The sequence below is a fragment of the Ranitomeya variabilis genome, chromosome 1 (assembly GCF_051348905.1).
Source record: "Ranitomeya variabilis isolate aRanVar5 chromosome 1, aRanVar5.hap1, whole genome shotgun sequence".
NCBI classification, from domain to species: Eukaryota; Metazoa; Chordata; class Amphibia; order Anura; family Dendrobatidae; genus Ranitomeya; species Ranitomeya variabilis.
The window spans coordinates 981160376-981177974 of record NC_135232.1 but is presented as its reverse complement, the minus strand read 5'-3'; the positions used below and the strand labels follow the sequence as shown (position 1 = coordinate 981177974).

The window sequence follows — 17599 nt, the reverse complement described above, 5'->3', positions numbered from 1 at the left end:
CCCTTGACACGGTAGGACTCTTGGATGGCGGAACGAATCCTCTTGGCAATGGAGGCCTTGGAAGCGGGAAGTCCCTTCCGTGGCCCTTCCGGAAGAACGAACAAGGCGTCTGACCTACGGAGAGACGCAGTTCTGGAGACATAACGTCTGAGACCCCTCACTAAGTCCAGAGTGTGGAGAGCCCTTTCCGTGCGGTGAGAAGGAGCAGGGCACAGTGAGGGAAGGACAATCTCCTCATTAAGATGGAAGGAGGAAACGACCTTCGGAAGAAAAGACGGACATGTCCGTAGAACTACCTTGTCCTGGTGGAACACGAGGAAAGGAGGTTGGCAAGACAGAGCTGCCAGCTCAGAGACACGTCTAATAGACGTGACAGCCACGAGGAAGGCAACTTTCCACGACAAGAGCCGCAAGGACACCTCATGCAAGGGCTCAAAAGGGGGCTCTTGAAGAGCACAGAGGACCAGATTCAGGTCCCATGGTTCCAAGGGCATTCTGTAAGGCGGAACCATATGAGAAACTCCCTGGATGAAAGTCCTGACTTGCAGTCTGTTTGCAATCCTTCTCTGGAAAAGAACCGAGAGAGCAGAAATTTGGCCCTTAAGAGAACTGAGGGCAAGGCCCTAGTCTACGCCTGATTGGAGGAATTCCAAAATGTGAGGAATAGAAAATTGGAGGGGGAAACGTCCCCGATCCCTGCACCAGGCGAAGTATACCTTCCAGGCGCGGTGGTAGATGCGCATGGAAGAAGACTTGCGTGCGCGGAGCATGGTAGATATAACCGTCTGGGGCAGACCCTTCTGCCTCAGTACCCAGGACTCAACGGCCACGCCGTTAAACACAGGGCCTCTGAGTTCGGGTGGTAAATGGGCCCTTGAGACAGGAGGTCTGCGCGGCTCGGCAGCCTCCAAGGTACGTCTGAGACCAGTTGCACCATCTCGGCGTACCATGTCCTGCGCGGCCAGTCCGGAGCGATGAGAATTACTGAAATCCGTTCTGCCCTGACCTTCCTGATTACCTTTGCCAGAAGGGGAATTGGGGGAAAGATGTATGGGAGTCTGAAACCCTGCCATGAGAGGACGAGAGCATCGGCTCCGAAGGCTGAGGGGTCGTGAGACCTGGCCATGAAGACGGGAACCTGGCAATTGAGGCGAGATGCCATTAGATCCACGTCCGGAGTCCCCCATCGAGAGCATATCTGGTGAAAGATTGCGGGATGAAGAGACCACTCTCCGGGATCGAGGCTGTGGCGACTGAGAAAGTCCGCTTCCCAGTTTTCCACGCCTGGGATGTAAACTGCTGAGAGTATGGAGTGGTTGGTCTCGGCCCAGCGGAGAATGAGCGTTACCTCGACCATGGCCGCTTTGCTGCGAGTGCCCCCTTGGCGGTTGATGTAGGCTACCGCAGTGGCGTTGTCGGACTGGACTCTGACCGCGCGGCCGGAAAGAAACGGATGAAAATGGCGGAGTGCCAGTCTGATTGCCCGAATCTCTAGGATGTTGATGGGCAGCTGGGATTCCTGCGGGGACCAGCGACCCTGAGTCGAGTGGCGCTGGAACACAGCACCCCAGCCGAAGAGACTGGCGTCCGTTGTGACAACCAGCCAGTGCACCGGAAGGAAAGACTTCCCCCGAGTCAGGGAGGACCTCTTGGTCCACCACCTGAGGGACTGCCTGATTGGGCGAGAGAGCAGGAGACGGCGGTCGAGCGAGGCAGGATTCCTGTCCCATACTGCTAGAAGGGCGTGCTGTAGGGGACGGAGGTGAAATACAGCAAAAGGCACTGCCTCCATTGCCGCCACCATCCTGCCGAGTACCCTCATGGAGAAGCGTAGGGAGTGAGGGCGAGGTTGGGTAAGCTTTCGGACTTCTCTCTGTAGCGTGGATACCTTTTCCGGAGGTAGGAGTACTAGACCCTGAGAAGAGTCTAGGATCATCCCCAGGTAGGATATGGTTTGAGCCGGGACTGGGGAAGATTTCTTGAAGTTGATTTTCCAACCCAGGCGCAAAAAGGTATTTATGGTGACGTCTACTGCTTCTGAGCAGGATCGAAAAGAGGAGCCTTTTATGAGAATGTCGTCCAAGTAGGGCAACACCACTATGCCTCGAGCATGGAGAATGGCCACGGCAGCTGCCATGACCTTGGTGAATACCCGAGGAGCGGTGGCCAGCCCGAAGGGTAGGGCGACAAACTGGAAATGGTGCCCCTGGACCGCGAAGCGGAGGAAACGCTGATGAGACGGTAGGATGGGAATGTGCAGGTAAGCGTCCTGAACATCCAGAGATGCAAGGAACTCGCCCTCTTCCAGAGAGGCAATTACCGAGCGGAGGGACTCCATACGGAATCGATGTACGCGGACGTACTTGTTGAGAAGCTTGAGGTCTAATATTGGACGTACTGAGCCGTCCTTTTTTGGTACGATGAAAAGATTGGAATAGAAACCTTGGTACCTCTCGTTCTGAGGTACCGGGATGATGACCCCGTCTTCCCATAGCGACCTTATGGCCTGGAAGTACTGACAGACCCTTGCTCTGGGAGGAGGGGACTGGAAGAAACGAGATGGGGGAAGAGAGACAAACTCTATCTTGTAACCGGAGGACACTAGGTCGCGGACCCATCGGTCGGGAACTACCGAGAGCCACGCGTCCCGAAAGAAGAGTAGGCGGCCGCCTACTCTGTCGGTGTCCTCCGGCGTTTGCCAGGAGTCATTGAGGTGGAGACCTGTTAGGTCTGGACCCTCGGAATCCCTGTTGTCTGGGTCTGCCTCTCCAAGTGGGAGAAGGTTTATAAGACGGCTGGGAGGCTCTGTCCTTGCGCTGACCTCTCCCGACGCCGGGTGGCGCGGAGGAGGGATTGGACCAATTGGAGCCGAAACGGAAATATCGGCCTCGGCCCTGTTGGTTGCGAAAGGGACGAAAAGTTTGTTGCTGGGGAAGGAATTTGCTCTTTCCTCCTGTGGAGTCTGCAATTATTTTGTCTAGTTTGTCCCCAAATAGGCGTTCGCCCTGGTATGGAAGAGACGTGAGGGATTTTTTGGATCCCGAGTCCGCTTTCCAGTCCCTGAGCCAAAGGGATCTGCGGATCGTGACAGCATTGGCCGCTGCCTGTGAGGCACAGTTGGCCGCGTCTAAGGATGCGGAAACTACGAAGTCCCCCGCTCTAGCGATCTGAGTGGCCAGGTGTGAAATTTCTGGGGGTAAGTCGGCACATAGTGCTGTAGAGGATAAAGACTCGGCCCAATGGGACATAGCTTTTGCAACCCACGTGACGGCAAAAGAGGGAAAGAGAGAAGCCGAGGAGGCTTCAAAGGCCGAGCGAGCCATCTGTTCAATTTGTCTATCAGTGGGATGCTTGATGGACGCACCCTCAGAGGAGGATAGAACCGCCTTGGTGGCTAGCCGCGACACTGGCGGGTCCACGGAGGGTGACTGAGACCAGTCCCTAGCTAGGTCCTGAGCAAACGGATACTTCAATTGCATAGCCTTCTGTCCTGAGAAACGTTTATCCGGACGGACTCTATGGTGATCGACTATGTCCTTGAATTGAGGGTGCGTAGGAAAAAATTTATGAGCCTTTGTGGTTCGCCCGAATGATACGGGATGAACCACCTTGGACGGGGTTTCCTCCTCTAACTGTAGTGTCTGACTTACAGAGTCTATGAGAGAATCTAAAGTCTCTTGATCGTGATGATACTCTGGGGAACAGGACGCGTTGGACGCGTCGTCCAGGAGGGATTCCCTGCTATGAGTCGGGGATGAGTGACGAGAGACTTCGCTCTCTGAGCCGGAAGGCTGATCCCGGACCGGAGATATTACCCTGGACCTCTTTTTGGATGAGTGAGGGCTTCTGGAAACGGTACGACCTCTAGGCCGAGAGGGGTTCTTAGACCGCGTTATATCATCCGTGGAAGTGCCCTGGCTAAGGGACGGCTCACGGAGAGACTGTATCGTCCTTTCCAAGGATGCCACAGATCGAGCGAGGGAGGACGCCCATGCGGGGGTACTAGGCTCGCTACATTCCGGGTCAGAGGCCGGAGTAACCTGAGCCGCCGACATTTCGCAGGCGGTGCACAGCGGGTCAGTGTGACCTCGGGGCAGAGATACCTTGCAGGAGGTGCACACAGCAAAAATAACGGAGTGGGTCTTTCCAGTCCGTTTTTGCTTAGACTGTGACATATTTGTGATTAAGTGAGCGTACTGGCAGGGGGGGGGACAATCCTACTGAGTGCGTCTCACCAAAGTTCTGCGGTGGCCTGGCAGGGAGATCCTGATGTCCTGTGCACTGCGTTGCTGCAAAACCGCCAGCGCACTTCCTGGTCCAAGATGGCCGCCGAGATGTGAGAAGGGCGCTTCTCGGGAGCGAGAAGCGCCCAGGGAGGGGGCGTGTCTTGGGCGGACGTAGGCGTGCATGTAGGCGGGCGCTGGAGTCCGGACCGGGCCGAGGTGCCATTGCGCCAACGGAGCGCCGGAAAGACCGCCGTGCCCCCTCAGAATTATAACGCTGCCCCGCGGCTGCAGAGCCGCATTAGTAAGAGAGTAAGGGGCCCCCCCCCTGTCAGCTCGTCGGCCCCCGCACTTACCCTGTGCGATGGAACCAATGCTCCATCCACCTTCACCTTGGTAGGGAGAGGGTGGAGAGCTTCTGCCGCCATGCGTCGTCCGCTATATTCAGTGGTGATGCAGTGGGCGGCTGCACGGACGCCATGTCATTCTGTCCGGCTGTGCCCTGGCTCCAGGAAACTTAGGTGGATGATTAGTCCCCGTGGTCGCCTGAGAGGGAGGGAGGGAGATCGGAACGCTAAGGAACCGTCGCCACACTGAAAAGTGAGCCAGGGCTGGCATCCATCGTCGCGGGAAAGGATACAGGAGGAACGCTCCATGTACTTGCCCGTTGTTGGTGCGGGGGAGATCAGAGCTGAAAATTTGCCTGTCGCCCCCTTCTCTCCGTTAAATTAAAAATTGGTGGGGTCCTGAGGACCCAAGTGCCTCCTGAGACACTAAGTAAGAACTGGCTCCGGATTCTCCAGCCCGTGGGTGTATACTGCAGGGGAGGAGTTAATCTTTTGTGTGTGTTTAACTTAGTGTCCTCCTGGTGGCAGCAGCATAACACCCATTCGTCCTGTGTCCCCCAATGATACGTAGGAGAAAAAGGCTATTCTTACTAATTCAGTCAGTTCCCAGCAAGACACAAAAAACACCACAAAATATTTGGGAAAACTGGCCTTTCATTAGCATGTTGCATGTGTTCATGAGACAGACGGCCGTTTAGCATTTCAATTACACACTGATAAGGCACCATATAGAAATGCTGCCTCCATCATGAGTCTAATTTAGCCTTAGTGGCCGGTGTGAAAATCACAAGATTTTTTTGTAATAAAATAAATTTTAAAAATACATTTAACACAAAAATGTAAAGTTTATTTTTGTTTAAGCGATAAATGACTGGTGCACTAATCCCTTATACAGGGCTCCCCAGGCAGGCGGAGAGCATCGTACTGCCACTCCAGGGACCCCTATTGTTTCTGCGTCCCCATGATTGTGCATGGCTGTGGGTACCTCCCTGAGGTACGCCCCTTATGGGATCAGCATTACCCATATAAACAGTTATTATTCTGTCCCTAGAATGGCCTTGAAGACACAGCAGAGCTGCGGCCTCTTATTCAGAGCGCACAACACAATACTCAATGTCCTGGGTGCGTCCTGGAGCCACAATGTACAGTGTCATCTGCCTCACTCAGCGGTGACAACACAGACAGGAGTGGTTTTGTCTTGGTTCCTTGAGTCACATTATGGAACGTTGCGCGATCGCTGTACTTTAGAAAGAACAAATGCTCGAACACTAGACTAACATACAAAAAGCTTTCTGGTGTCTCAGGTGGTGACTACATGTTTTCTCCGTGCTCTCATGAAGAAAATGTAAAGGCTAAAGACACATATAGAGGGAATCTGTCATCAGGTTTTAGCTATGTAATCTGAAAACAGCATGACGTAGGGGAAGAGAACCTGATTCCAGTGATGTGTCATTTACACACAATCAGCAGGAAATTATCACTACAGGACTAGGTTTCTTGTGACATGTAGCCCTCCTGATCTGTGTAACCCTGCCCCCTACACTGCTTAGCAGTTTTCTGCCTATGCAGTGTAACCAGAAAGCTGCCAATCAGTGATATGGGTGGAGTCACACAGAACTCAGCAAATGGAGAACTGAAGCAGAGAAAACAGCATAAAGACCAGTAAATGGTAAATTGCAGGAATCAAGGTCTCAGCTCCTGCAATCTGCTCTCAGATTACAAAACCTGCTGACAGATTCCCTTTAACAAAATAAGACTCTGAAGCCGGTAATGAAGCAGGTAATGAATGTTTGGGTCAAAAAGTAGCAAAAACGTCAAAACTGGAATGAAAACGAAATGCGCTTTTTTTTTTTTTTTTTTTTACCTGTAGCCCAAACACAGCCTCCAACCATAGCGAGAGGCCAGAACCTGGGGCAACGAAGAATTAAGTTGACCACTAAAGCCACTATCCATATTGACGCGCAGAGAATCCACTGGAAGAACATGCCTGAAGACAGAAAACAGATTCAATGGCAGTAAGTGAAAGCCATCATCGGAAAAAGGCTCACGCTTCTGTATGATTTCCGCACAATTTAGGCTCAGTGCACACTGCGTTTTCTACTACTAGACTCTTCAGGTATATAAGAAAAGTGATGGCATCCGTCCATAACAGGGCTCCATGGAAATAAATCCTATACCACATAAGTATTATTATGGTGGCCCTCTGTACAGGAAAGAGCATACCAGCCACATGCAGGTGAAAGACCGCTACGCTGGTGTCACAAGGAGGTTTCAGCAAGTATCACCACCTGTCATGGCGGCATCAGTGTCTGTGCAACCCACAGATTCTTACACTCTTCCTTCTAACTGCATTGATACCTATGATCAGAGGAGGTGACTCGGGCAACGACTCAGAGCTGCAGCTCCTAGAAAGGTTGGCAAGAGTTAAATCTTCGCTGGGCTAAGGTGGTTATTCTCCTTTAGCCACATGCTGGGGAAAACAAGTCATGTCTGCTCACCTATATATGCTGGCTTAGCTATGCAGGTAACGCCAGCTACAGTCTATTCTGGTTTGGAGAGGTGGACACATCCTGGTTAACTGGTGGTTACTCCAAAGCTGTTGTGAGTGGTGTTTGGTGAAGCCTTTCCTTTTTCCTTGGTATCTTTATGTTACTTTGTTGACTCACGGGCTTTACACTTTTGTTCCTTAGTGTTTTTCCCTGTGAAAGTGCTGTGTGACTGTGCTTCTGTTTTACCCTGTCTGTCTTGTTTGTGTTCTCCCCATACACTTAATAGATTAGTGATGCTCCCCACCATCAGAGGTAATACTGGGGACAGGGATTGCTAGGGACCCCTAGCCTGAGGAACAGTATAGGAGACCATTTGCAATTTCACAGTCACAACATGACAACTGGCCTCAAGGGAAATGAATAAAAGGCTATGGAAACAATGAAGTATATGAGAGGAGCTTTTCCAAGGCTGCAGACAATGTTCTCTCAGACTGAGTTACATACATTGCTGAATATACCACCCCTGGCAAAAATTATGGAATCACCGGCCTTGGAGGATGTTCATTCAGTTGTTTAATTTTGTAGAAAAAAAATCAGATCACAGACATGGCACAAAACTAACGTCATTTCAAATAACAACTTTCTGGCTTTAAGAAACACTAACAGAAATCAAGAACAAACAATGTGGTAGTCAGTAATGGTCCTTTTTTTAACCAAGCATAGGGGAAAAATTATGAAGTCACTCAATTCTGAGGTAAAAATTATGGAATCACCCTGTAAATTTTCATACCCAAAACTAACACCTGCATCAAATTAGATCTACACGTTAGTCTGCATCTATAGAGGAGTGATCACACCTTGGAGAGCTATTACACCAAGTGGACTGACATGAATCATGGCTCCAACATGACAGATGTCAATTGAAACAAAGGAGAGGATTATCAAATTCTTAAAAGAGGGTAAATCATCACGCAATGTTGCAAAAGATGTTGGTTGTTCACAGTCAGCTGTGTCTAAAATCTGGACCAAATACAAACAACATGGGAAGGTTGTTAAAGGCAAACATACTGGTAGACCAAGGAAGACATCAAAGCGTCAAGACCGGAAACTTAAAGCAATATGTCTCCAAAACAGGAAATGCCCAACAAAACAAATGAGGAACGAATGGGTGGAAACTGGAGCCAACGTCTGTGACCGAACTGTGAGAAACCGCCTAAAGATAATGGGATTTAGATACAGAAAAGCTAAACGAAAGCCATCATTAACACCTAAACAGAATAAAACAAGGTTACAATGGGCTAAGGAAAAGCAATCATGGACTGTGGATGACTGGATGAAAGTCATATTCAGTGATGAATCACGAATCTGCATTGGGCAAGGTGATGATGCTGGAACTTTTGTTTGGTGCCGTTCCAATGAGATGTATAAAGATGACTGCCTGAAGAGAACATGCAAATTTCCACAGTCATTGCTGATATGGGGCTGCACGGCAGGTAAAGATACTGGGGAGATGGCTGTCATTTGTCTAAGGGGTACTTCCGTCTGTTTGACTGTCTGTCTGTACCCAACTTCCGTAAGGGAAATCCCATGTCGCTGATTGGTCGCGCCTGGCCGGTTGTGACCAATCAGCGACAGGCTTAGTCCGGCTGCGAATTGGCCCCTCCCTAGTCTCCTCAAATCAGTGCCCCCTCCCTACTCCCCTCCAGTCAGTGCCAGTGTGTCGCCCCATCCCAGACCAACTTTTTACTATTGATGCTGCCTATGCAGCATCAACAGTAAAAAGATATAATGTTAACCCCTTTACCCCCAAGGGTGGTTTGCACGTTAATGACGGCCAATTTTTACAATTCTGACCACTGTCCCTTTATGAGGTTATAACTCTGGAACGCTTCAAAGGATCCCGGTGATTCTGACTTTGTTTTCTCGTGACATATTGTACTTCTTGATAGTGATAACATTTCTTTGATATTACCTGCGTTTATTTGTGAAAAAAATGGAAATTTGGCGAAAATTTTGAAAATTTCACAATTTTCCAACTTTGAATTTTTATGCAATAAAATCACAGAGATATGTCACACAAAATACTTAAGTAACATTTCCCACATGTCTACTTTACATCAGCACAATTTGGGAACAAAAATTTTTTTTTGTTAGGGAGTTATAAGGGTTAAAAGTTGACCAGCAATTTCTCATTTTTACAACACCATTTTTTTTTTTAGGGACCACATCTCATTTGAAGTCATTTTGAGGGGTCTATATGATAGAAAATACCCAAGTGTGACACCATTCTAAAAACTGCACCCCTCAAGGTGCTCAAAACCACATTCAAGAAGTTTATTAACCCTTAAGGTGTTTCACAGGAATTTTTGGAATGTTTAACTAAAAATGAACATTTAACTTTTTTTCACAAAAAATTTACTTCAGCTCCAATTTGTTTTATTTTACCAAGGGTAACAGGAGAAAATGGACCCCAAAAGTTGTTGTACAATTTGTCCTGAGTACGACGATACCCCATATGTGGGGGTAAACCACTGTTTGGGCGCATGGTAGGAAGCGAAGGAGTGCCATTTGACTTTTCAATGCAAAATTGACTGGAATTGAGATGGGACGCCATGTTGAGTTTGGAGAGCCCCTGATGTGCCTAAACATTGAAACCCCCCACAAGTGACACCATTTTGGAAAGTAGACCCCTTAAGGAACTTATCTAGATGTGTGGTGAGCACTTTGACCCATTAAGTGATTCACAGAAGTTTATAATGCAGAGCCGTAAAAATAAAAAAAATCATATTTTTTCACAAAAATGATCTTTTCGCCCCCAATTTTTTATTTTCCCAAGGGTAAGAGAAGAAATTGGGCCCCAATAAGTTGTTGTACAATTTGTCCTGAGTACGCTGATACCCCATATGTGGGGGGAACCACCATTTGAGCGAATGCCAGAGCTCGGAAGGGAAGGAGCGTCATTTGGAATGCAGACTTAGATGGATTGGTCTGCAGGCGTCACATTGAGTTTGCAGAGCCCCTAATGTACGTAAACAGTAGAAACCCCCCACAAGTGACCCCATATTGGAAACTAGACCCCCCAAGGAACTTATCTAGATGTGTTGTGAGAACTTTGAACCCCCAAGTGTTTCACTACAGTTTATAACGCAGAGCCGTGAAAATAAAAAATATTTTTTTTTCCACTAAAATTATTTTTTAGCCCCCAGTTTTGTATTTTCCCAAGGGTAACAGGAGAAATTGGACCCGAAAAGTTGTTGTCCAATGTATCCTGAGTACGCTGATACCCCATATGTTGGGGTAAACCCCTGTTTGGGCACACGGGAAAACCCCCCAATTATAACTGAAACCCTAATCCAAACACATCTCTAACCCTAATCCCAAAGGTAACCCTAATCACACCCCTAACTCTAATCCCAACCCTAATCCCAACCGTAAATGTAATCCACACCCTAACCCTAACTTTAGCCCCAACCCTAACCCTAACTTTAGCCCCAACCCTAACTGTAGCCTTAACCCTAGCCCTAACCCAAACCCTAGCCCTATCCCTAACCCTAGCCCTAACCCTAATGGGAAAAATGGAAATACATTTTTTTAATTTTTCGCTAACTAAGGGGGTGATGAAGGGGGGTTTGATTTACTTTTATAGCGGGTTTTTTAGTGGATTTTTATGATTGGCAGCCGTCACACACTGAAAGACGCTTTTTAATGCAAAAAATATTTTTTGCGTTACCACATTTTGAGAGCTATAATTTTTCCATATTTTGGTCCACAGAGTCATGTGAGGTCTTGTTTTTTGCGGGACGAGTTGACGTTTTTATTTGTAACATTTTTGGGCACGTGACATTTTTTGATCGCTTTTTATTCCAATTTTTGTGAGGCAGAATGACCAAAAACCAGCTATTCATGAATTTCTTTTGGGAGAGGCGTTTATACCGTTCCGCGTTTGGTAAAATGGATAAAGCAGTTTTATTCTTCGGGCCAGTATGATTACAGCGATACCTCATTTATATCATTTTTTTATGTTTTGGTGCTTTTATACGATAAAAACTATTTTATAGAAAAAATAATTATTTTTGCATCGCTTTATTCTGAGGACTATAACTTTTTTCTTTTTTCTTTGATGACGCCGTATGGTGGCTCGTTTTTTGCGGGACAAGATGTTTTCAGCAGTACCATGGTTATTTATATCCGTCTTTTTGATCGCATGTTATTCCACTTTTTATTTGGCGGTATGATAATAAAGCGTTGTTTTTTGCCTCGTTTTTTTTTACAATGTTCACTGAAGGGGTTAACTAGTGGGACAGTTTTATAGGTCGGGTCGCTACGGACGCGGCGATACTAAATATGTGTACTTTTATTGGTTTTTTTTTATATAGATAATGAAATGTATTTATAGGAACAATATATTTTTTTGGGGGGGATTTTGTTTGTTTTTTTTTTACACTATAACATTGCCCCAGGGGGGGGGCATGATGTTATATAGTGTAAGATCGCCGATCTGACACTTTGCTGTGCACTGTGTCAGATCGGCGATCTGACGTGCACAGCTCCAGGAGGCTGTGAAGCCACCTCCCTGCAGGACCCGGATGCCGCGGCCATCTTGGATCCGGGCCTGCTGCAGGGAGGAGGTAAGAGACCCTCGGAGCAACGCGATTACATCGCGTTGCTCCGGGGGTCTCAGGGAAGCCCGCAGGGAGCCCCCTCCCTGTGCGATGCTTCCCTATACCGCCGGAACACTGCGATCATGTTTGATCGCAGTGTGCCGGGGGTTAATGTGCTGGGGGCGGTCCGTGACCGCTCCTGGCACATAGTTCCGGATGTCATCTGTGATAGTCAGCTGACACCCTGCCGCGATCGGCCGCGCTCCCCCCTTGAACGCAGCCGATCGCGCTGGACGTACTATCCCATCGGTGGTCATACGGACCCACCTCACCTCGACGGGATAGTACGTCCGATGTCAGAAAGGGGTTAAAAATAATAATTAAAAAATTGTGCTATTCTCACCTTCCGCCGTCCACCGATGCGCGCGATGCTGCCGCCAGCTTCCGTTCCCAGTGATGCATTGCGAAATTACCCAGATGACTTAGCGGTCTCCGCTAAGTCATCTGGGTAATTTCGCAATGCATCACTGGGAACGGAAGCTGGCGGCAGCATCGCGCGCATCGGGACAGCTTCAGTGAACAACGGAGGGCGACTATATAACTATTTTTAATTTTAATTGTTTTTAACAGGGATATGGTGCCCACACTGCTATATACTACATGGGATGTGTTATATACTACGTGGCTGTGCTATATACTACGTGGCTGTGCTATATACTACGTGGCTGTGCTATATACTACGTGGCTGTGCTATATACTACGTGGCTGTGCTATATACTACGTGGCTGTGCTAAGCGCGACATACAGACACACATATATACATATTCTAGAATACCCGATGCGTTAGAATCAGGCCACCATCTAGTCTTCAATAAATGTACAAGTTTATGTTGATATTTTGAACACTTTTCTTATCCCATCAATTGAAAGGATGTTTGGGGATGATGAAATCATTTTTCAAGATGAAAAAATACACATAAGGTCAATGTCATGGCCTGCAAATAGTCTGGATCTCAATCCAATTGAAAATCTTTGGTGGAAGTTGAAGAAAATGGTCCATGACAAGGCTCCAACCTGCAAAGCTGATCTGGCAACAGCAATCAGAGAAAGTTGGAGCCAGATTGATGAGGAGTACTGTTTGGCACTCATTAAGTCCATGCCTCAGAGACTGAAAGCTGTTATAAAAGCCAGAGGTGGTGCAACAAAATACTAGTGATGTGCTGGAGTGTTTTTCTGTTTCTTAGTTTTTCATGATTCCAGATTTTTTTTCCTCAGAATTGAGTGATTCCGTAATTTTTTCCCTATGCTTGGTTAAAAAAGTAACCATTACTGACTACCGCATTTTTTGTTCTTGATTTCTTTTAGTTTCTTAAAGCCAGAAAGTTGCCATTTGAAATGACTTTAGTTTTGTGCCATATCTGTGATCGGCTTTTTTTCTACAAAATTAAACAACTGAATGAACATCCTCCAAGGCCGGTGATTCCATAATGTTTGCCAGGAGTTGTATATAGATTACACACACACTTTAGTGTGTCATGTGTCTGTTTGTAACCAAAGTACTGCCACCATGTGGATGAATAATAATATGACGTGCTAAGGCAGTTATACACATGGGTCAATAGAGGGGTACTTGATGCCTAATTATTTATACTGTAGAGAACACTATGATCCCCACTCACCACCAGGGTCGGTGGAGGGAGACCAGTGCTGCGCTACCCACTTACCAGTGTAGCGAAGATTGGCTCCTGTACACTCACTCAGCACCCACATCGAAGCGCTGTGCAGGAACATACAGCGTGACGTGGGTGGCAACAAGCTGCAGTTGAGAAGGAAGCCGTCTCATCCAAATTCACACCACTGTGCCCTGCACTCAGCAGTGTGGTGGAGTGTGGCGCCCACTATACTAACCGGCGAGTTTGGCTCAGTTGCTCTGGTGTCACCAACCTGCGGCTGGAGCTCCTACTGCATTAACCGCCCACATGGATGTGTTGTTCATAATTCTGCTAAGTAATTTTCACGAGCATAGATACTATATACGCACACATTGCAGTCTGCCCAGAAGTGGATGGATTCTCCATAGCACCATCCTTGTACAGGCCCTTACTATCCTTATACACTGCTCAAAAAAAATAAAGGGAACACTTAAATAACAGAATATAACTCCAAGTAAATCAAACTTCTGTGAAATCAAACTGTCCACTTAGGAAGCAACACTGTTTGACAATCAATTTCACATGCTGTTGTGCAAATGGAATAGACAACAGATGAAAATTATTGGCAATTATCAAGACACACTCAATAAAGGAGTGGTTCTGCAGGTGGGAATCACAGACTACATCTCAGTACCAAAGCTTTCTGGCTGATGTTTTGGTCACTTTTGAATATCGGTTGTGCTTTCACACTCGTGGTAGCATGAGACGGACTCTACAACCCACACAAGTGGCTCAGGTAGTGCAGCTCATCCAGGATGGAACATCAATGTGAGCTGTGGCAAGAAGGTTTGCTGTGTCTGTCAGCGTAGTGTCCAGAGGCTGGAGGCGCTACAAGGAGACAGGCCAGTACACCAGGAGATGTGGAGGCCGTAGGAGGGCAAAAACCCAGCAGCAGGACCGCTACCTCAGCCTTTGTGCAAGGAGGAACAGGAGGAGCACTGCCAGAGCCCTGCAAAATGAGCTCCTGCAGGCCACAAATGTGCATGTGTCTGCACAAACGGTTAGAAACCGACTCCATGAGGATGGTCTGAGTGCCCGACGTCCATGGATGGGGGTTGTGCTCACAGCCCAACACTGTGCAGGATGCTTGGCATTTGCCACAGAACACCAGGATTGGCAAATTTACCACTGGCGCCCTGTGCTCTTCACAGATCAAAGCAGGTTCACACTGAGCACATGTGACAGACGTGACAGAGTCTGGAGACGCCGTGGAGAGCGATCTGCTGCCTGGAACATCCTTCAGAATGACCGATCTGGCAGTGGGTCAGTAATGATGTGGGGTAGCATTTGTTTGGAGGGCCGCACAGCCCTCCATGTGCTCGCCAGAGGTAGCCTGACTGCCATTAGGTACGGAGATGAGATCCTCAGACCCCTTGTGAGACCATATGCTGGTGCGGTTGTCCCTGGGTTCCTCCTAATGCAGGACAATGCCAGAGCTCATGTGACTGGAGTGTGTCAGCAGGTCCTGCAAGATGAAGGCATTGAAGCTATGGACTGGCCCACCCGTTCCCCAGACCTGAATCCGATTGAAAACATCTAAGACATCATGTCTCGCACCATCCACCAACGTCACGTTGCACCACAGACTGTCCAGGAGATGGCGGATGCTTTAGTCCAGGTCTGGGAGGAGATCCCTCAGGAGACCATCTGCCTCCTCATCAGGAGCATGCCCAGGCGTTGTAGGGAGATCATACAGGCACATGGAGGCCACACACACTACTGAGCATCATTTCCTTGTCTTGAGGCATTTCCACTGAAGTTGGGCCAGCCTGTAATTTGATTTTCCACTTTGATTTTGAGCATCATTCCAAATTTAGATCTCCATGAAATATTAGTTGTGATTTACGTTAATCATTTTTATGTTTTATTGTTCTCAACGCATTCCTCTCTGTAATGAATAAAGATTTGCAAGTGGAATATTTCATTCAGTGATATCTAGGATGTGGGATTTTAGTGTTCCCTTTATTTTTTTTGTGCAGTGTATGTCAGTACATGGGACATGTAACGCAACATTCACCAACAATACACATAAAACATGGTGAAGTGTACACCAGGATACCTTACCATCGCCAGTGTCAAACTTCTTTACAGGGACAAAGTTAGACCCATATAAAACAACAGATATGACGGAGGATGTGAAGCCGAGGGCTAAATGAGAACTGTTACTGCTGTCAGAATGGTTAGTGTCCGTTAGCCAGTCCTCCATGACTCCGTTTTTACAGGATCTCTCTCTCAATCTACAAAATAAAATAAAAAAATTACCTTTCAAAAGAAAGTCTACAAAAAAGTTACGTTGCCAAACTTCATAATCACAATTAGGTGATGGTTACACAGAGATATCAACCCTAAAACGTCCTGTTTTGTCGTTATACTTACGATATGTGCCAGGAAAACATAACAGCGCCATCGGTAACGCATAGACTATAATGGCATCTAACATCCATCACGAGCTTTTCAGCAGCTACTACAGCCTATGGGTGACGTATGGCATCGGATCACCTATCCATTACCTACATATATGTTGTGACTAGTTACTGAAGAAGTCATCATGTATAGATGCCCGTGATACATGCTATAAGGTGGCAGCCATCACTGAAAGACTTCAAAGAAGTGGAAAGCACAGGGACCGTTCTCTGCCTAACCCTAGCAATGCTCTGTGAGCTGAACGACAGACCGATACATTACAGCAGTGATCCCCAGCGTGCGGCTCTACATTTCCCATCATGCCGTTAGCTGCAGACTGTCCGGGCATGATGGGAGGTGGAGAGCCACAAGTCGGGGAACACTGCATTATAGTGCAGCTCCTGCTATTTGGCTGACAGATCGCTGCCTACAGTCCTCAGATACAGCTGCATCCACTGCTCAGCTGACTAATACATGAAATATTACATCATTTATATAGTGAGCAAATGGGTGTTCTCATCTTAGCAAGCATCAAACTGCAGAATGTCTAACAATCAGTTGTGTAGTGGTGGGGTCCCATAGGTCAGAGCCATAGTCATCACCCACTCACAGGATAAGTGATTATCGATACATCTATTGATCGGTCGGCGAGGTTCTGATTGCTGAGATCCGCATGATTGGCAGAACGGGGCAATTCTATATCCCCATCAGATTGGAGCCGCCACTCCCCAGCTATTAACTATGGGACCGCCAAGCCCTGCACTCCGCCATATGGAATGAATGGCGCGGTGGTAGCGGCACAGAACTGGTGCACGGACGGTCCATTCTAACAGGGATGAACGGGCCCAGTTCTGGCAGGCAGTGCTTGTCCCAGCGTCCGGCCCCCCGCCACACCATAAAGGTATAACCTATACATGTGATCATTGCCTCATAGGAGGACCCCTTTAAGGAAATAGGAGAGCTTAAAAAAAAAATCACATTTCATTTATAAAGTTAGCAGTGTAACAGTAGAACTGCCGGATGTGCAAGAACCCTGGGAGTTGTAGTTTAGTAACAGCCGGTCAGGGAGCCTGCACCCAGTGAATAGTGCGGTATTGCAGTGTGATAATGAGCGCTCACTGTCACTGGCCCGCACCTAGTGTCACCGCACACAGCAGCGCCCCGTACCGTGCAGAGAAACAACACACAGCCGCCCACTCACCAGCTCCACTCCCGGACTCACTGGGCTAGGATTCCTCATGAACTGTCTTGAAGCGTGTCAGGTGACTGTCTTCCTGATCACGTGATCGAGAAGTCCGGCTCTGTATTGTATTGTGTCTGCTCACCTCCAACGGGGGTTGGGCTAAGCCGGGGAGCTGCGCCGGTGGGCGTGGTCTGTGGGCGTGGTCTGTGGGCGTGGTCTGTGAGCCGCTGCCTGGCAGTGCTGGTGGGCGGCACACAGGGAGGGGGTTTCTCTGCATTATTGACTTTTCTAATCTCTTTCCACATAAAGCTTGTAAATAGCTCAGAAGAACACATAGGATTGCATTTAGGTCACAATTTAAGCAATAAGATCAATTCTTTACATGGGAGTAATGCATTTTGCCTACGGTAATTGATTTTTTAAAACTCAAAATACAGTATATTATGGAAGTGTGGGAGATAATCATCTCAGTGTGTTATACAGGATGTAGTGGTGCACATCTATTAGCAGCAAACAGGGCTGCCACCAGGAATTTCAGGGCCCCATACTGGCTCCACCCCAGCTCTGCCTCCAACCCTCCAACCTTGCACAGTCCCACCACCTACTCCACATCGTCACCAATCACTCATTTACATTCCCAT

The 17599-nt window shown here is 47.8% G+C and overlaps 1 protein-coding gene across 2 annotated transcripts in view; it reads right to left on the bottom strand.

Annotated features, from left to right (window-relative positions):
• The window catches only part of TMEM144 (transmembrane protein 144), a 39280-nt gene extending 22161 nt beyond the window's left edge, over positions 1-17119 (bottom strand). The window contains exons 1-3 of one of the 2 annotated variants that reach the window (XM_077279406.1): positions 16977-17119; positions 15437-15609; positions 6435-6557 (exon numbers count right to left, since the gene is read on the bottom strand). In XM_077279406.1, the coding sequence (XP_077135521.1) occupies positions 6435-6557; positions 15437-15578 (265 nt within the window). In that variant the 5' untranslated portion in view covers positions 15579-15609; positions 16977-17119. The remainder of the gene's footprint in view (positions 1-6434; positions 6558-15436; positions 15610-16976) is intronic. The other variant, XM_077279407.1, reaches the window with a different exon arrangement.
• Positions 17120-17599: the final 480 nt, after the last annotated feature.